Raw genomic sequence first — 16,202 nt, 5'->3', positions numbered from 1 at the left:
GCATCCACCCCACATCTAAATCTTAAATCATTAAATAACCATTTTGTGGTAAAAGTAATGGACACAGGGGCTTCACATAATTTCAAGCAGCACTGTATGTTGTACGCAAAAACTTGATTATAGATGAAAAAATATACCAGATGTAATACATCTCTAATACTTTGCCTCCTTAGCACTACTGGTGACACATTTTGCATTTTTAAAACATTTACACTAACTTCACACATTTAAACATTAAAGTTGATATCCTAAGTGGGCACCTTTAATTGGGATTTTTTTGTACTACGAATTACATTTTACAGCACATCTCTTCATAGCAATTTTCCAGAAGGATTTTAAATACTTTAACTCTGGAGAGATAATGACAAACACGTATTTACATTTATTCATTTAGATGAGGCTTTTGTCCAAAGCAACTTTTTACCAATTTAAACTTAAGCAACTTTTCAAGCAACACTAAGCAACTTTTTACCCATTTTAACAAATTATTTACCCATTTAAACAGTATTCATTTACATTTACACATTACCAACAGTCCAGGGTTCCACACATTCAGGATTTACCTCTGGACTGAACGCACCTCACACACAGCAATGTATTGGGTATTAATTTACAGTAAAGAACAGTAAAAGCAGTTCAGGTAAGGTTGAGTGTAACATATAAATCAAAGTACTGAGCAGTTGGTCCCAGGTGTGGAGGTACCTGTCAGAGTGTGTCCCTCGCTCTGCTTCATCACCTCAGTGTTTCTGCGCTCGGCTCCGGCCAACACCTTTAATAATTACAAAATCGAGTTAGTAAAAGGAGGAGGAGCCCTATACATACTCTTTTGAAAACGTGCTGCTGGAGGGGACTCAGCAGCACTTTTTTCCCTCACCTCTCGGGAGAAACGGAGACTGGTTACCTGGTCGCCAGGTACACCGTGGTACGAGGGCGTGATTTGGCGCGTCACCCGCTGAGCGCGTGCCAAACCATTGTCCTGACCCACGGTTGAGGCGGCCATGTGTAACACCCCTAATTCACCACAGACTGAGCTCTGAGGTAACCGGAGCGAATGACCGCCGCATCTCTGAACGAGCTGCACTTTTTCCCCAGGAAATCTGATTTTGCTGGACAGGTGGATGTCATTTTCTGGAGACTTTGTTCTCTCTGCGTTTTAAAATTATTACGGTTGACGTTCACATGACATGGAATGGTATCCTGCTGCACGTAATAAGAAAACCACGACAACAACGTGCGCGGGTTCTCAGTATAGCAATGACTTGCGCTTATCCCGCGTGTCTCGCCCGCCCGAGCGAAACCGAATTAAAAATCACGACTTCTCCATGGCATATTTGTGCATTGCTTACAGTATATTTACCACACTAGGCTGCAAACTGTCTACCCGCAGTACATGATTAATTCATGATTCTGCAAATGTAGTGTGTGTAAAAGTTGGAAAACTGTCTAAAAGCAGCTGTGATTTTTTTAACACCAATACCAAATTAATTAAAATATATCAGTTTTGAAATAAAATTTTAAAAGAATAACAGCAAATTTCAAATTTAATACAAAATTCTTAATGAAAATGACAGGTGCAAGGTTAACAGGTTTGTTTTAAAACGAACTAGTAGGCAGATTCTTAAAAAATATCTTTTAAGTTTCATTCATTGTTATTACTCAGTATTGTGCTTTAATAGTTAAACGCAAAATTTTTTTACTACAAAAATTATTGGTTTTCAGGCTTTTATAAACCTGTATTCCTCAAGGACATTCTTTCGTCCGGCTTATTACTCATGACACCTCCCTCCTTCAGCCTCCATCCCGGGAAGCGATCACTATGGAGCCGTTTGTGTGTCACGTGTTCAATCGGTTGCGCACGCGCAGTGATAGATAAACGCCAGAACAGTGAGGCGGGGCTAAGGGGTACTGCAGTTGCAGAATTTGAAATGTTGCACGAGTGAAGCTGCTTAGGAGAGAATAAAATACATATACGGACGCCTAAAATTCGTTGGTACAATGAAACTAACGCGAAAGCTGGTTCTGGCGAGGGCCAAAGCCTCGGACCTCGACAGTGTGAAGAAACTGAATTGCTGGTATGTGAGCGGGGTGGCTAACAGCGAGCTAAATTTACGTGTAACCGTGAGTGTCAGAGCCGAGAAGTCAAGTGCAGCAGTGTAGCTCTCGTCATTCATCCATGCGTTCATTCACCTGGCCCTGCTTGTTCACCCTTGGGTGGCAGAATGAGACTGAAGCAGGGAGGGAACTCCTAGGACACAGAGTGACAGTCCACCGCTGCTGGGCATATATATCAATATATCTCTCTCTCTCGCTCTCTCTCTCTCTCTCTCTCTCTCTCTCTCTCTCTCTCTCACACACACACACACTGACTGTAGGCAATTTTAGCTCATCTGAAATACATCCGTGTCTTTTGACTGCGGTAGGAGGAAAACGGAGCTGATCACCACCAGCTCTATTTTGAATGTTGTACACGCGGCTACTTACTAGCGTGTGTGTGATGGACGTGCGTGGTCATTTCATTCTCTAAACTAAACTCATTCTAGTCTAAAATTTTTAGAGAGAGAAGGGACAGTTTTCATGGAACACATTTATCCTCGTGCAGTCGTGCGTCGGACGGGTGGTTGCAGCACGTGGGCACGTTACATAGTGCTTCAAGCAGCATGATGTGTATTGCTCTTGGATGTGCAGTGTGTGTATGTATTGTGATTGGTATTTGTTACTAACTTGCTTCCCTTTGGTGTCTGTGCCCTGGTCCTTCCCTTCTGTTTTAGGGGCTGTAACCTGACCGATGTAAGTCAGCTTTTTTGTTCTCTACGTTTTCCACCGTAACACAACAGTCCCCCCATTTTGTTTATTGAACACGCTGTGGTAAATGAAAACAACCCCAGCTGGATTCCTAAAGCTGCTGTGAACATTCTCGCTCTTTTTCTAGATCTCCATATTCAGAGAGATACCCAACATTGAAGTTCTGACGCTCAGGTAAAGTTGTTTTGCTCTGTCTTGTCATTTGAAGAACTGATGTGAAGGATCCTTCTGCTGTACGGTTTTTTTCAAGTGTAGCTCTGATTGAATGCATCCTTTATTTTGGACAGCCTATTTAAAGGTAAGGTATCTTCTCAAAATAAACCCAGTAGTCTCCCAGGTACTGTTGTACAGCACATTGTGATGTCACATCACACAACATTTCTTTGTCTGACACTTTTATTTAAACATAAAACTACCCCTTGGTATAACTTTACTTTGTGAGACAGCTGAATATTTTACTGGAATGGTGCAGGTGAAAATCCTTTCTACAGGGTACAATAGTAGGGGATTTGGACATTGAGCATGTGTTTATGGTGTGCTGCCTTTTGTTTATAAGCACTCTGCTGCCCTGTTAGTCTTACACTGATGGCTGAGGACAAGGGGCAGCAGGTGGTGTTGACTTCTGCTCCTGCTGTAGTACCCTTAATTAAGGTACTTAGCTAAAACTGATGCTGTAAAAATTACCAGGCTGCATAGTAGCTTGGTGTAGCATGGGGACAGTTGGTAGTATAGCGGTTAGAGTGACTGCCTTTGAACCTCAAGGTCACAGGTTTGATTCCCACCTCTGGTTGTAGTACGCTTGAGTAAGGTACTTACCCTAAATTGTTCCAGTAAAAAAAATTACCCAGCTGTATGAATGGATAAATAATTGTAAAGTACCTTAATGTTGTAAGTCCCTTTGGAGAAAAGTAAAAATCCATTGACATGCATAAATGGCAATAATGACAACTTTTGTGATGTTCTGTGCAGTGAATCCTGGTGGTGTTCTTCTCCAGTGCCAATCAGATCTCCTCCCTCGAGCCTCTTGGCCAGTGCCTGAACCTGAGCGAACTGTATCTGCGCCGGAACCACATCCAGAGCCTGGCGGAGCTCTGTCACCTGCGTCACCTGAGCCGACTACGGGTACTGTGGCTGGCGGAGAACCCCTGCTGTGGCTTTGAGCCAGCTGATTATCGGCTGACGGTGCTACGCAACCTTCCTGGCCTGCGTAAGCTGGACAACCAAGGTGCGACCCACAAGACTTGAGTGGACCAGACCAAGGGTCTTTTTTGAACCTCAAGTCTTTTCTTTTTTTTTTTTTTTTTTTAAATTTCTAAATGGGGGGGGGGGACTGCTGGCATTGCTGGCTCTGGGCCTCCGTCAGTTGGATGCATTGTCATACGCGCGCAGAGCTCTCAGTAATTTTCTATTAAACAAGAAGAGAAGTGTTCTGTCTGCATTGTGTAAAGTGGCTGAGCTGTGCTGCCCTGGACCAAGTTGGAAGAACACGGCATGGTTTCAGTGCTCCTCTCTCTGTGGTCGCCAGTGGTAACGGAGGAGGAACTGACCCAGGCTCTGGAGAAGGGGGAGGAGATCAGCAGTCCCCCGGCCCCCATCCCCAATTCCACCAGTGTTCCATCAGAGGCGGAGACCGAGAGCGACCCCCTCAACTACAGCATGGAGGAGACCAAGTGAGCGCCCACACCTGGTTTCACACCTGGTTTCACACCTGGTTTCACACCTCTGTTGGCTGCCAGATTTATGGTAGCATAGTGTGTGTATGTTTGTGTGTGTGTGTGTGTGTGTGTGTGTGTGCGCGCGTGCGCACACGCGAAAGAGAGAAAGTGTTTCTACAGCACCAGAAATAAGTTATAAATTCCACTTTTCTTACTGTTGCAGCAAGATCCGTGAGCAGCTGGGAATGAAGCCAATACCTAGAGATAAATTCCCGTCCTTCTCTTTGCCCCGGGATGCAGGGCTGACTTTGGGGAAAAGGGTCAGTCAGATGATTTATCTTTATGATAACAAACGTGTAGGGATGAGTTTTGTTGTCTTGTCATCACATGGCTCCTCATCTTACAAATGCTGTGACCAGAAGTCTGTTTGTTTGTAACTGTTTAATAAGTCCACTTTATTTTAAATTATTATAAATAACTTCTGCCTCTGAAGTCACAATTGATAAAGCTTAACACAGACATCCCTTTGAGCTCTGAAGTTGGCCCCTCTACAAACAGCACAAATGAAATGAACCTTATTCATTAGTGCTACATTTGTGCTGTAAAAATTAGAATGTGTGCTATTGCAGTTTTTGAGATATTAACATTTATTTATTTCGGAAGTGACGTCACTCCAGCCCCCCTACAACACCCCAGGAAGTCGAATTCGGGCTCATTTGTTTGTGCTACATTTGTGCCATTCAAACTGCAGTTCTATCCCTCTTACTTTTAGAGATAATAGGGTTGTTTACATAGCACGTGACATCACCAGCCCCCCTACAATGCCACAGACACTCGAATTCGAGCTCATTCATTTGTGCTGCATTTGTGCCGTTTAAACCGTGGTTCTACCTCCTTTGGTTCTGGAGCTATACATGGTTATTTACATGGTACGTGACCTCGCTCCAGCCCCCCTACAATACCGGAGAAACTTGGTTTCGGGCTCATTCATTAGTGCAATGTTTGTGCTGTTCGAACAGCGGTCCTGTCTCTCTTGCTTTTTAAATATTAAGGTATTGTATATATTACACGTGACATCACTGCGGTATTTCAGATAGTAGTGACTATATGACACGTTATTTCTGGCAATATTCATAATATGTACATTATGACTTGCAGTCTGTATAATACTACTGCCTTTTTACCTGATCCTATCCCTCCTACTTCACTCACCGGTCCATATTGTGGTCGAACACACGAGGGGAAAAACTGCTCCTGTTAAATGAACAGCGTTGATTCACCCAGGTCAACACAGTGAGTGGGGGAAGAAACAGCACTTTACAGTTAACTTTGGATTTTTTAAATGAACAACAGAACTGAAAATATGGTCAAATACACTGCAATGTTTCCAGCGTCCAGTACACACAACACATGTTATGGGAAACAATGCTGACTTAACAAAAAACGTGAATAAATAAACATGTGCTGTAAAATTGCTCCTCCTCTTGTTCCTCTTCAGAAGTTTTTCGACATCGTCAGTGACATCTCCCTAAAAACCTATAGTTAAAATTACAGGCATGGCAATGAAGCGAGGTCAAGTGCCAACAACCTTTAATATCTCCAGAATGAAAGGAGATAAACGCAGTTTTAATGGCACAAATTGGCACAATTGTAGCACAAATGAGTGAGCCGAAATTTGCATTCATGCGTTGCAGGGGGGGCTGAAGTGATGTCACTTCCGAAATAAATGTTAATATCTCAAAAACTGCAATGGCACAAATTTTAACTTTTACAGCACAAAACGGCACAAATGTAGCGCTAACGAATCATAAGGTTTATTTCATTTGTGCTTTTTGTACGGGGGCCAACTTCACGGAGCTATCCCATTGAATTATTTGCTGGTTAGGTTCTGTAAACATCTCAGAGCTTTATTAAAAACAAAATTTTCTTGAAGAATAATAGACTTATTAATTTTAAACATTAAAATAAATTTAAAAACTGAAAATTAAACAAGTTCCACAATTTCCTATTCAGTTTCATAATTTAGTGTTTTGACTAATTTAACTTCACTTAAAACGTGTGGTGTTTGTTATCTTATTCATTGCTGACTCAGGACCACTCGGCGCAAGCTGTAAACAGTGGAAGCGGTGTGAATTAAGGTGGCCCCCACACTCCTATTTAGGTGTGGTATATTGTTGTATGCAGGTGAACACAGGTGACGCTGGCTCTGCAACAAAATAAATTCTAGGAAATGGGTAAGTGGAGACAATGGAACCGAAAACGAAGGGGGAAAAGAGTTTATATCTTTTACAGTTTGTAACATGAGGAGCCAGTGTAAATGTGTTTTTGCAAGTGCAGTTTTAAGCCTCCCATTGACTGTACAGGTAGTCTTTTAGTTGCTGCCTCACAGACACCTGTGCCCCCCTGTCCAGAGACACGTGCTGGACGCTGTCCTGCTGCTGCTCAAAGAGCTGGATGTTGAGGAGCTGCAGGTTGTCCACAGGACGGCAGAGAACAGGCTTCGCACCCTGCGCAAATATGGGAACCAGGCTGCTGCTGCCCCTGCTGATCTCATCGAACACTGAGGGGTGTAAATCACCACCAGGGGGAGACACTGATAGCGTTTTGGTAGGAAGTGATGAGCTTTCAAAGCTCTGCTGCACAATAGCAGGTTTACAGGTGTCTTTATCACACACAAGGTCTTTAACCATAGCTACAATTAAATATTGACACATTGTGGTACTGTTACTTGTTTAGTCCTATTTATTTTATTTAACTCGTTCTGGGTTGTCAACATTGCACCTACTGGTCGTTTCTCTGGTCACATGCAGCACACTTGTCAAATCCGTAACGTGTAGTGCAGTGTATGCAATGGTTTCATTGGAATATCCAACTCTCTTGGATATTCAACATGCTTTTAGAACAGTTTAATTCAGTTGCATCAACATTGATATCGATACACTGCAAAAAGTGTGTATTAAGCTGCCTAAGGAATTACGTGAGAATTTTTTTTTACACGGTATAAGATGAATTCTTATTTTCAAATGCCATTCTATATAACTGTATTTTATGCAAGTGAGAAAAGGTATTTTGATTTTCTTCATAATGTTTAGTGCTTAGGGGGTGCGGTGGCGCAGTGGGTTGGACCGCAGTCCTGCTCTCCGGTGGGTCTGGGGTTCAAGTCCCGCTTGGGGTGCCTTGCGGTGGACTGGCGTCCCGTCCTGGGTGTGTCCCCTTCCCCCTCCGGCCTTACGCCCTGTGTTGCCGGGTAGGCTCTGGTTCCCCGTGACCCCGTAAGGGACAAGCGGTTCAGAAAATGTGTGTGTGTGTGTGTGTGTGTGTGTGTGTGTGTTTAGTGCTTATAAGTTGCAATAATGTTATCAAGTTCCATATTATAACTGTACCACATTCTTAGGGGGAAGAAATTTAAAAAGACTACAGGCAGTCCCCGGATGACGAACAAGTTCTGTTCCTCAGTCTGTCTTTGGATTTGTATGTAAGTCAAAACAGTTAGGTATGGTGGGTGTCTAACCTCAGTCTGTCAAATATTTGTCTTAGTATATCGTGTACCTTTCTATGTATAAAAAAGAAACACTTCCGGATACGCTAAAACATCTTTAATGTAACGATACAGTAATAATACGACATAACGATAACAATAAATGTAAATGCAGTATTTATAGTAGGAAGACAAAGATAATAAATGTTTCTATTGGCATGGGTCCAGCCGCCTCTGTTCATCAAGTGCAGGATCGTTTAATCAGAATCGAAGGACTAGATGCATTCTCGTGGTCGAGGATGGGCAAATGGTCGGTTGATTGGCGAACTGAACAGAAGCAAGGATCCAAAATTGTTGTCGAGGGAAGAGGGGGTGGCAATTATCAAAGAGATGTGGAACGGGACTGGGGAATGATGAAGGACAGGATTTGGAAGAGCAAAGTAAGGGAGGTTTGAGAAGTGAGATTCTGCAGTTGGGGAAAAGTGTCTTTTATAGCCGAGTGCTCCGACTGAAGCTGCTGGTTGAGGTGTGGGCATGGTCGTGACGACAGTATTTATAATAGAGCGAGTGTGTATTTGTGTCTGTGTGCATCCGTGCAAAACTTTAAAGAAACTAATATTTGCTTTGCCATTGTTTGGTATTTCACCTTTCGCTCTATTATTTATCTTTTATGCATTTGTCTTGTCTTATGCCTGTGTTAAAGCACTCTGTGTCACTGTGTGAGAAGAGCGCTCTATAAAAATAAATTGAATTGAATTTACTCCTTAGTTTCAATCATGATCATTTCCCTTTTCTTTGATGCATCACCATCACTTGCATTATGTTTACGCTTTGGTGTCATGGTTAGGAGGGTAAAAACAAAACAAAAAAAAAGTAAAATTACAATAATGCACAATACACTGTTAACAGGAAAAGAAGGAAGTCTGTCATAGCTTGGGCTCACATGCCCTGCCCACAAACCACTGTAGATGCACGTTGCAAAGTAGTGCCCATTTATTACGAACCATTGCATGTATCTCAAATTTTTAATATAATAACTTCATACTTAAGCCTTTCATTTGATTGTTACTTAAGGGTGACAAATTAACTTCCGGTCACTAAGGGGGTGATTTATAACTATGGGTTGTACATATAGTAAGTTGTGATGATAAATTAACAAAATGAAATGATGAAAATGAAATGAAGATACATTTCTGAAACAGTATGATGCACCCCCATTCCCCCCACCCCACTTCTTATAGCTGCAGTGACTGTGAGCCTCATCACATGTAGTAAGATCTATCGATCTAACTAAGATCAGTACAGTAGTCGTAATCTGGGGACTGCCTGTATTTATAAAATGATGAGCCGTAACGGACGCTGATGCTAAGCATAAATGTTTTTGCAAAAAGAAATTAGACCAAAAACCTCTTAAGAGCTTCCTGCTGTGGCTATAGCTGTTACCATACACTTGGGTTCAATTCAACCTCCCTTAATCAAGGTAATTACCCTGAAGTGATATGGTAAAAATTTCCCAGCTGTATAAATGGGTTAGTCATTGTAAGTAGCTTTGTGTACAAACCGCTGTAAGTTTCAGATAAATGATGAAATGAAAAGATAAATTTCTGAAACAGCATGATAAACCCCCCATACCCCCCACTTCTTGTAGCTGCAGTGACTGTGAGCCTCATCACATGCAGTAAGATCTGTAGTACAGTATCTGTTCACTAATTTGCATTCCAGAATGTAAACATCCACTATAGGATGTCTGATTTACACAGTATACTTTTACTAGTGCTAAAAATACCCTAGCAGTGTGTAAAGTGTTAGCCTACAATTTTTCGGTCCAAAAATACAGCTGTAGTCATCACTATAGTAAAATTTAGAATAGCTAATGTAAAAAGGACTGTTTACTCATGATCTGACTCAGCATTTGAGGTTATTGTGCCATTGCGTATTTAACAAGATGCTTTCAGTTGTCATTTGGTTATAAGATTAAAATATTTCCTGACATTTGGATTATAGAAATTACAGACCTGATGTAGTTAAAATTTCAATATTCGCTTAAGTGTTTAAATGTTTCATTTTCTTCAAGACCAGTAGGGTTTCATAACCAGTTCTTTTTTTGGTTTAAAGGTCAGTATTTGCAAATATCTATGATTTTATGGTAACAGTTAGAGGTTTATAAAATGAGATGAAGCGTGACGTTAAATCCCAAATGGACCGATCGGATTTTGACATGATGCTGAAGGCTTTCTGCTCCACGTTAAGAATTCTTAATGATGGGGCTGTTTTACAATCAACCATCCAGCAGTAATTTAAATCAAGAAATTACACAGTTAGTCCATAAACACAATATTTATTCAACATGTTAAATACATCCCTCTGCCTGGCAGACTGATCTTTATTTTATTGTCTTGCTTTCTCACTTCTGTACTTTTTTTTTTTTTATTTACAAGGATTTAATTCTTTTTTTACCATTTATAACATCAATGGTACAATGTTTCACATTTTAATTTTACTATAATCTTAAGATTGTATGCATTAATTCTATTCAATTCATGTTCCAACGGCTTCAAACCATTATGGAGTTTAACAACTACGAAGAAAATGGCTTTACATGCATGAGCTCAGTGACCCTCTGGAGCCACAGTCAGGTTTCAGTCTTTCGCGTAGGGCACCATTGCTGGGATAATGAGAACTCGGCCTCTTTTGCAGTGACGCGCCGCACACACAGGAGCGGTAGAGCTGTCCCTTCTACCAGGGTGGGACGATGAGCGAATCCATCCTGAGCCTAGTCCCAGACCCTGTCAGTGGTGCTTTGCCATAACTGCAGTCCCTCAACTCATTTGCAGACCGCCAGTGGTGCTTGTGATAAAGCACATGGGGAGTCTCCGCTGTACATAGCTGTGTATATGCATGTGTGTGCGTGCGCTTCAGCTCAGGAATCCAGATGGTTTGTAAAGTCATCCAACTAAATAAAATAAATGTTGCATAGAATTAACTGGTTCTGTTGTCTGAACACAACTAGAAAGAGGACGTTTTCTGAGAACCGGCTGTGACCACACACACACAAAATTCCCACCCAACTCCTGAGATCGTCCAATGCAGCAAACCCGACTTTTTGGTTAAAAATAAAATAAAATGCGGACTTAATGGTTTGGTGCTGAGCATTGGTGATGGTCAGTGCTTGGACCTTCAGTATAAGGACATGGGAACTGAACCCTGAATTACTAAACATCTCATCAAAGTGCATCCTGGGAGGGCTGACCTCCCTTCTTGGCCGCATTCTGCTCACAACAAAAAAGAAAACCGAGACAAACATGGCTGTGGAGAGGGAGAAGGTTTGACACAGACGTGTTTTGCTATAAACATCATGAGGCGTTTGCCAGAAGCGAGGACACCAGGCCTCACCATGAAGGACACCTTCAGTTTTGGTGAGTCTCCACTGCTGTGTGTGCTGAACTAACCACCACCTGGGCATTACTCCTTCACCAGAAAGGGGAACATGATCCATAGCCCGTAGAATGCAGCTTCCTGACCAATGCCGTTTCAAGGTGGTAGTAAAACCCACGGTTACCACCAGGGGGTCTTACAGCACAAACAACACTATTGATCTGAGGTTCCACGGTATTATATTAAATAAGCAATCGATTTTCTCTGATACACAGAAAACATTAGTTTTTACTGCATTTTTTTATATTCATCCAGTCTCTCTCTCTTTCACACACACACTTATATCCTTCCTAAAAAATACAAGAAAAGAAAAGTAGAGGAGCTTCTAAGGGGTGAGGGGACAGTGAGGACACTGCTGTTGACTGCTTGAGCTTCCCTGCATGCCAACCAGCATGCGATGGGGGTGTAACGTCATTCAGCACCATTTGGTGTGTGGAAACAGTTCCTGCCCAGAAGAAAACACAGGCTCCCTGCAGGGAGTCTCCAACGGAAACAGGGGAGAGGGCACTGTGCAATAAAATGGTTGCTCAGTCAAGGACATTGTCCTGCCCCCTACACTCAGCAGGACCATGTAGAGAGAAACAGCAGTGATTAGCTTTATAAATGCCATAAATAACTGCTTGCCATCTAGGAGAGAGCAGAGTGAATTACAACCAAGAAACTTTAACCCCTCCCCCTCTCAGTAGCAGTCTGGCCTGCAGCATCTCCAGTTTCAGTCATTTAATGTAAGTCAAGATTCTATCCCTCCATGTGTGTTCTGGTGTTCCAGCAAAGTCAAACAAACTGGGAAATAGGATCAAAAGGAATTCCTGCTGCCATGATGACAGTCAACATGGGGAAAGCATCATGATCCACAACCAGGCTGGACTCCATGCTGCTGATGCTCAGGTACACTTTCCACAGGATCCGAATGCAGATACAGTACACTGTGAAGTAACGCAATGCCGCGCTGCCTTTCAGACATCAACACCATGGTACCACAGCCTTCAGATACAACCGTTAACCCAACAGCAGCGAGAAAAGTAATGAGCTTAAATATGAGCAGCATTTTCTCATGGTGCCTCGTCTGTAAGTTGACTTTGAGATGAGGTAGAACTAACACTGGTGGATAACAGTGTAGAGAGCAATAGTGTAGGGTGACGGCCGATGCCTCCTTCCAGCGTCTCATACCCAGTGACCCAACAACCCTGCTGTTAGATTGTGTATCAGCACAGTTACACATATCCAGGGTCCTGATGCATTCATCTCTGGGTCACACACTCTTATGTCCCCACATCTGCCAGTTCTGAATCTCAGGAATCTCACAACACAGTAATTCCTCAGTAAGTACACACATATATACATACACACACACACACACACACACACACCATATCCCACAGAGGACACTGTGAATCTGCCTGGCGACAGCCCCTTCCTCAACAGGATCTCCAGGAGTTTTCCATTTCTCACTTTAGTTCCCGTTGCCTGGATCCCCCCCACCCCGACCCATACATCTCCAGCTCTCCCGCACACACGGTGAACCGACAATCCTCAACTGCTCTGAGAGCTTGGACCAAGCGAGACTCCAGTCCCTTCCTTAGACGAGCATCGCCTTCCTCTCCAACTCACAGTTGTAATAGTTTGGCGATAAAATAAATCTCAAACAGCGTAAAACAAGTACGCACAAAATTTCAGACATTATGAAAAAAATAAATCAAGTTTGCACTGAGAAACTAGAAGCCAGCATATCTCCCTTGGTCCAATTTTCATTTACAGCAACACGACAAGACCCGCAACATTCAGAGAAGAGCAGAGTCTTTGGGACGATCAGGTCTTGAACATGACTGGTGCCTGTGAAGCGGATGGTGGAAGGTACCTATACGCACCACTCTGGACTGAAAACAAACAAAAAAAAACAAGACTGTCAATTGCACGTCACCCAAGGAGAAACAGGAAGGTATGAAAAACTACAGTGATTTTTTTTCTCTTTTCCAAATGAATGATGGAAGGATTATTGCTGATTGGGTACAAAATATAGACCGTATTAATGTCGCGATAAAATGACATCAAATCCACAGAAATTTGTTTTTCACGATTAATAACAATTATACCTCACGGGTTCCGTTGAACAAATTGGTTTCATTTGATTTTCTATCACTGGGTTTATACCCCACCTTGTTCTGCCCCCTCCACAAAATAAAAGAGCACGGAATGCTTTGTTTGGTCATACAGAGAGGATTCTGGGAGGAGCGGCTCACGGCAGGTAGGTGTTGGGTCGCTTGCATCCAGCACAGTGCCTTGTATGTATAGATTTGTTTGCACGTCGGCACCCCCACCCCCCACCCCTTGTCCAGGGAAGGCGGACGTGTTGAGCTATGAGTTGCTCCTCCTGCATCTGTGAGGAATCGCAGTGAGCTTTGCCCCCTTCGTCTCCGGAGCAGTAGGAGGAGCCAGAGGAGGTGGGGGGTCGGGGGGAAAGAGGAGCGTGCCCCCCGTGGCCCCGCTACACCTGCGATATTATTTGCATGTTGAAGCTGGGCGAGCGAGACTGCTTGGTGAGCGGCACCCCGGGAGACAGAAGGTCCTGGGCCTCCTCGGGTCGGGCCAGGCGCTCCTCCTGCAGGCTGACAGTGGAGAAGCGGTGACTCCCGCCAACGGTGAGACCCCCCAAGGCCCCATCCTGTGACCCGAGCGCACCGCTCAGGCTCCCCACTGCCCGGCGGCCTCCGTTCAAGTTCACGTCTGTGCAGTCGAAGGAGCGGCTGGAGGAGGCGCTGGCAGTCCGCACTAGTGCCTGGGAGGCCGGGAAGCTGAGGTGCTTGCGGACGGGGCTCAGCTCGATGGCGTCCAGGGCAATGGCAGGGGGTGGGGACGGCTGCCGCTGCTGGTGCCTCCGGAGCACGACCTGGGGGTCTGCCAAATGGTCCCGGTGTCTCCCTGGGGGTATCTCCCGCTCTGACTCTCTTTCTCGATCCCGGGATAGCCAGCCCGCCACGCCTTTCTTCAGGCTGCTGCTCCTAGGGCCAGTGGACCCGACCCCAGTGCTGAGCTTGGTTCCACTGGGCTGGCTGCTGTTGGACGCCCCCGAGGAGAAACCCTCATCTGGGTCGTTGAGGTTGAAGGATTCCTCGCCACCACTAACACCGTCTGCATCTGCTGGTTCAGAGGAGTTGGACAGGAGGAGGGAAAGAGGGACACGGTAAGAGGGAGACAGGGCGGAGCCAGCGACACCGGTCAAAGCACAAGTCATCAAAGGCAGTGAAAAGGAACCAGGCACCTGAGGAACATCCCTCACGTGCAGACAGGAAGCAGGACCTGCACTTCCTCAACAGAGATTCTGACTCTGAAACCCAGCGGTCCAGACTTCCATTCCACCTGCTATGTCCAGTCACACCAACAGATCTCCAACTCCCTTGACTGATATTCAAACACGCTGGTCGCTAATCCAGACTTAAAAAAGGAAAAGGAATCTTTGACCACCATCCATCTCCAACGCAGGGTCGTGGTGATTCAGAGTATATCCCAAAAGCAGAGGGTGAGGCAGGGTACACCCTGGGCGGGAGATTGCTCCATCACAGGGCAATCTAATGACGCTTCTAATTTACATCGACTGAGAAACTGCTTGCAAAGTCTCTGCTCCAGGGATGTTACTGGGGAAACGATGAGTTACAGAGACACACTTTAGTCACAGCAGAGCTACGTCCCGTAGCTTCTGCTACATTCACAAACCACTCACAGTTCGCTACTGGAGGGACCAGCATACTCCCGCCCCCCCCCCCCCCCCCCACTCCCTCGCTCTCCCTCCCTCCCCGAAGACCTATACGCCCTTGATTCCGAGTCACACGGGGGAGGGGGGGTGCGGACATAGACACTGTCATTAGAATGCTGGGAAGGGTGCCAGCCAACGACCTGAGATTCTCAGATATATTGACCCACCTCTCCCATGTCCGGTGGGGAGCCGCTTTGCGTCTGGTGGAGTACACCCCCCACCCCCTCCCCCCTGCAATCCCATCCTTTGTGATATTTCATGATAGTTATCATTTCTGTGTTCGGGCAGTGTGATAATCGATTTGCCCTTTTCCATGTCTTCTCAATATTTCACATTTTGGCAGCGACAGGCAGCCTGTCCTTGTTGAGAATACCTCCAAAACGACACGTCCTTTAAGGAGCCTCAAACATTGTTTTACAGAAAGGGGCCAAAAGGCTGCAAACACTGTAATGAATATAATCTGGAACATTCTCAACACTGTTATCACACAATAACTTAGATAAATATTTTTCCAACAGGACACAAAGTCATACTAACTGGAGACCACCAGTCAAGTCTTAGTACTCATAAGCACACACACACACAGTGCAGAAGATATACAGGTAGACATACTGTACATAAAAAATTTTTATTTCCATTTCCAAATTGGAAAGCTAAAAAGGGAAAATAAGATAAAAATGGATTACAAGGAGCACAACACAGTTAAGTTGGACAGAGCAGACACATGAGTGACTCCCACATGCAACACTGAGCAGGGGGATTAAAGGAAGGGCAGCGAGGCACACTGGGGCAGGGGAAGACATGCAGTGGACAGAGGGACAGACAGTGACAGATGGACAGGCAGAGAGACAAGGTCTCCTGGAGGGTGTCCACTCTCAGCATCATAGGGGCCACCAAACTGAGCAGATGGGCTGGAGTGTGTCCTTGAGCGAGTACTGCAGGGGGCGTTCATATGTTCATACCTATGACTGCATGTCAAAACTGTGCGAGAAAGACAAGGGAACTTAAGGTACACAGGTAGAAAGCCCACAGCACAACAAGTGGTGCATGGTGGCACAGCGAGTAGCGCTGCTGTCTCACA

At 44.4% G+C, this 16,202-nt stretch overlaps 2 protein-coding genes across 8 annotated transcripts in view; one reads left to right on the top strand and one right to left on the bottom strand.

Annotated features, from left to right (window-relative positions):
• The first annotated feature begins 1,880 nt into the window (after positions 1-1,880).
• On the top strand, positions 1,881-7,589 carry cfap410 (cilia and flagella associated protein 410). Its single transcript, XM_018766021.2, has 7 exons — positions 1,881-2,072; positions 2,769-2,787; positions 2,930-2,976; positions 3,798-4,027; positions 4,328-4,472; positions 4,681-4,777; positions 6,869-7,589. The coding sequence occupies exons 1-7, from the start codon at positions 1,996-1,998 to the stop codon at positions 7,019-7,021; spliced, it is 768 nt and encodes a 255-aa protein (XP_018621537.1). The 5' UTR covers positions 1,881-1,995; the 3' UTR covers positions 7,022-7,589.
• A 2,789-nt stretch (positions 7,590-10,378) lies between these two features.
• Positions 10,379-16,202, bottom strand: part of LOC108918138 (protein FAM126B) — a 51,876-nt gene continuing 46,052 nt past the window's right edge. For 5 of the 7 annotated variants that reach the window (XM_018725184.2, XM_018725176.2, XM_018725216.2 and 2 more), the window contains one exon: positions 10,379-14,508. In XM_018725184.2, the coding sequence (XP_018580700.2) occupies positions 13,856-14,508 (653 nt within the window). In that variant the 3' untranslated portion in view covers positions 10,379-13,855. The remainder of the gene's footprint in view (positions 14,509-16,202) is intronic. The other 2 variants (XM_018725206.2, XM_018725226.2) reach the window with 1 other exon arrangement.

Source organism: Scleropages formosus, chromosome 14 (genome assembly GCF_900964775.1).
Source record: "Scleropages formosus chromosome 14, fSclFor1.1, whole genome shotgun sequence".
In the NCBI taxonomy this organism is placed as follows: Eukaryota; Metazoa; Chordata; class Actinopteri; order Osteoglossiformes; family Osteoglossidae; genus Scleropages; species Scleropages formosus.
Note: the sequence above shows the minus strand (reverse complement) of the source record. Positions and strands in the feature narration are given on the sequence as shown.

Coding starts and splice junctions, on each gene's coding strand:
- cfap410 (XM_018766021.2), top strand. CDS start 1,996: ATGAAACTAACGCGAAAGCTGGTTCTGGCGAGGGCCAAAGCCTCGGAC. Junction 4,028..4,327: donor GCGTAAGCTGGACAACCAAG/GTGCGACCCACA, acceptor TGTGGTCGCCAG/TGGTAACGGAGGAGGAACTG. Junction 4,778..6,868: donor GGCTGACTTTGGGGAAAAGG/GTCAGTCAGATG, acceptor CCCCCTGTCCAG/AGACACGTGCTGGACGCTGT.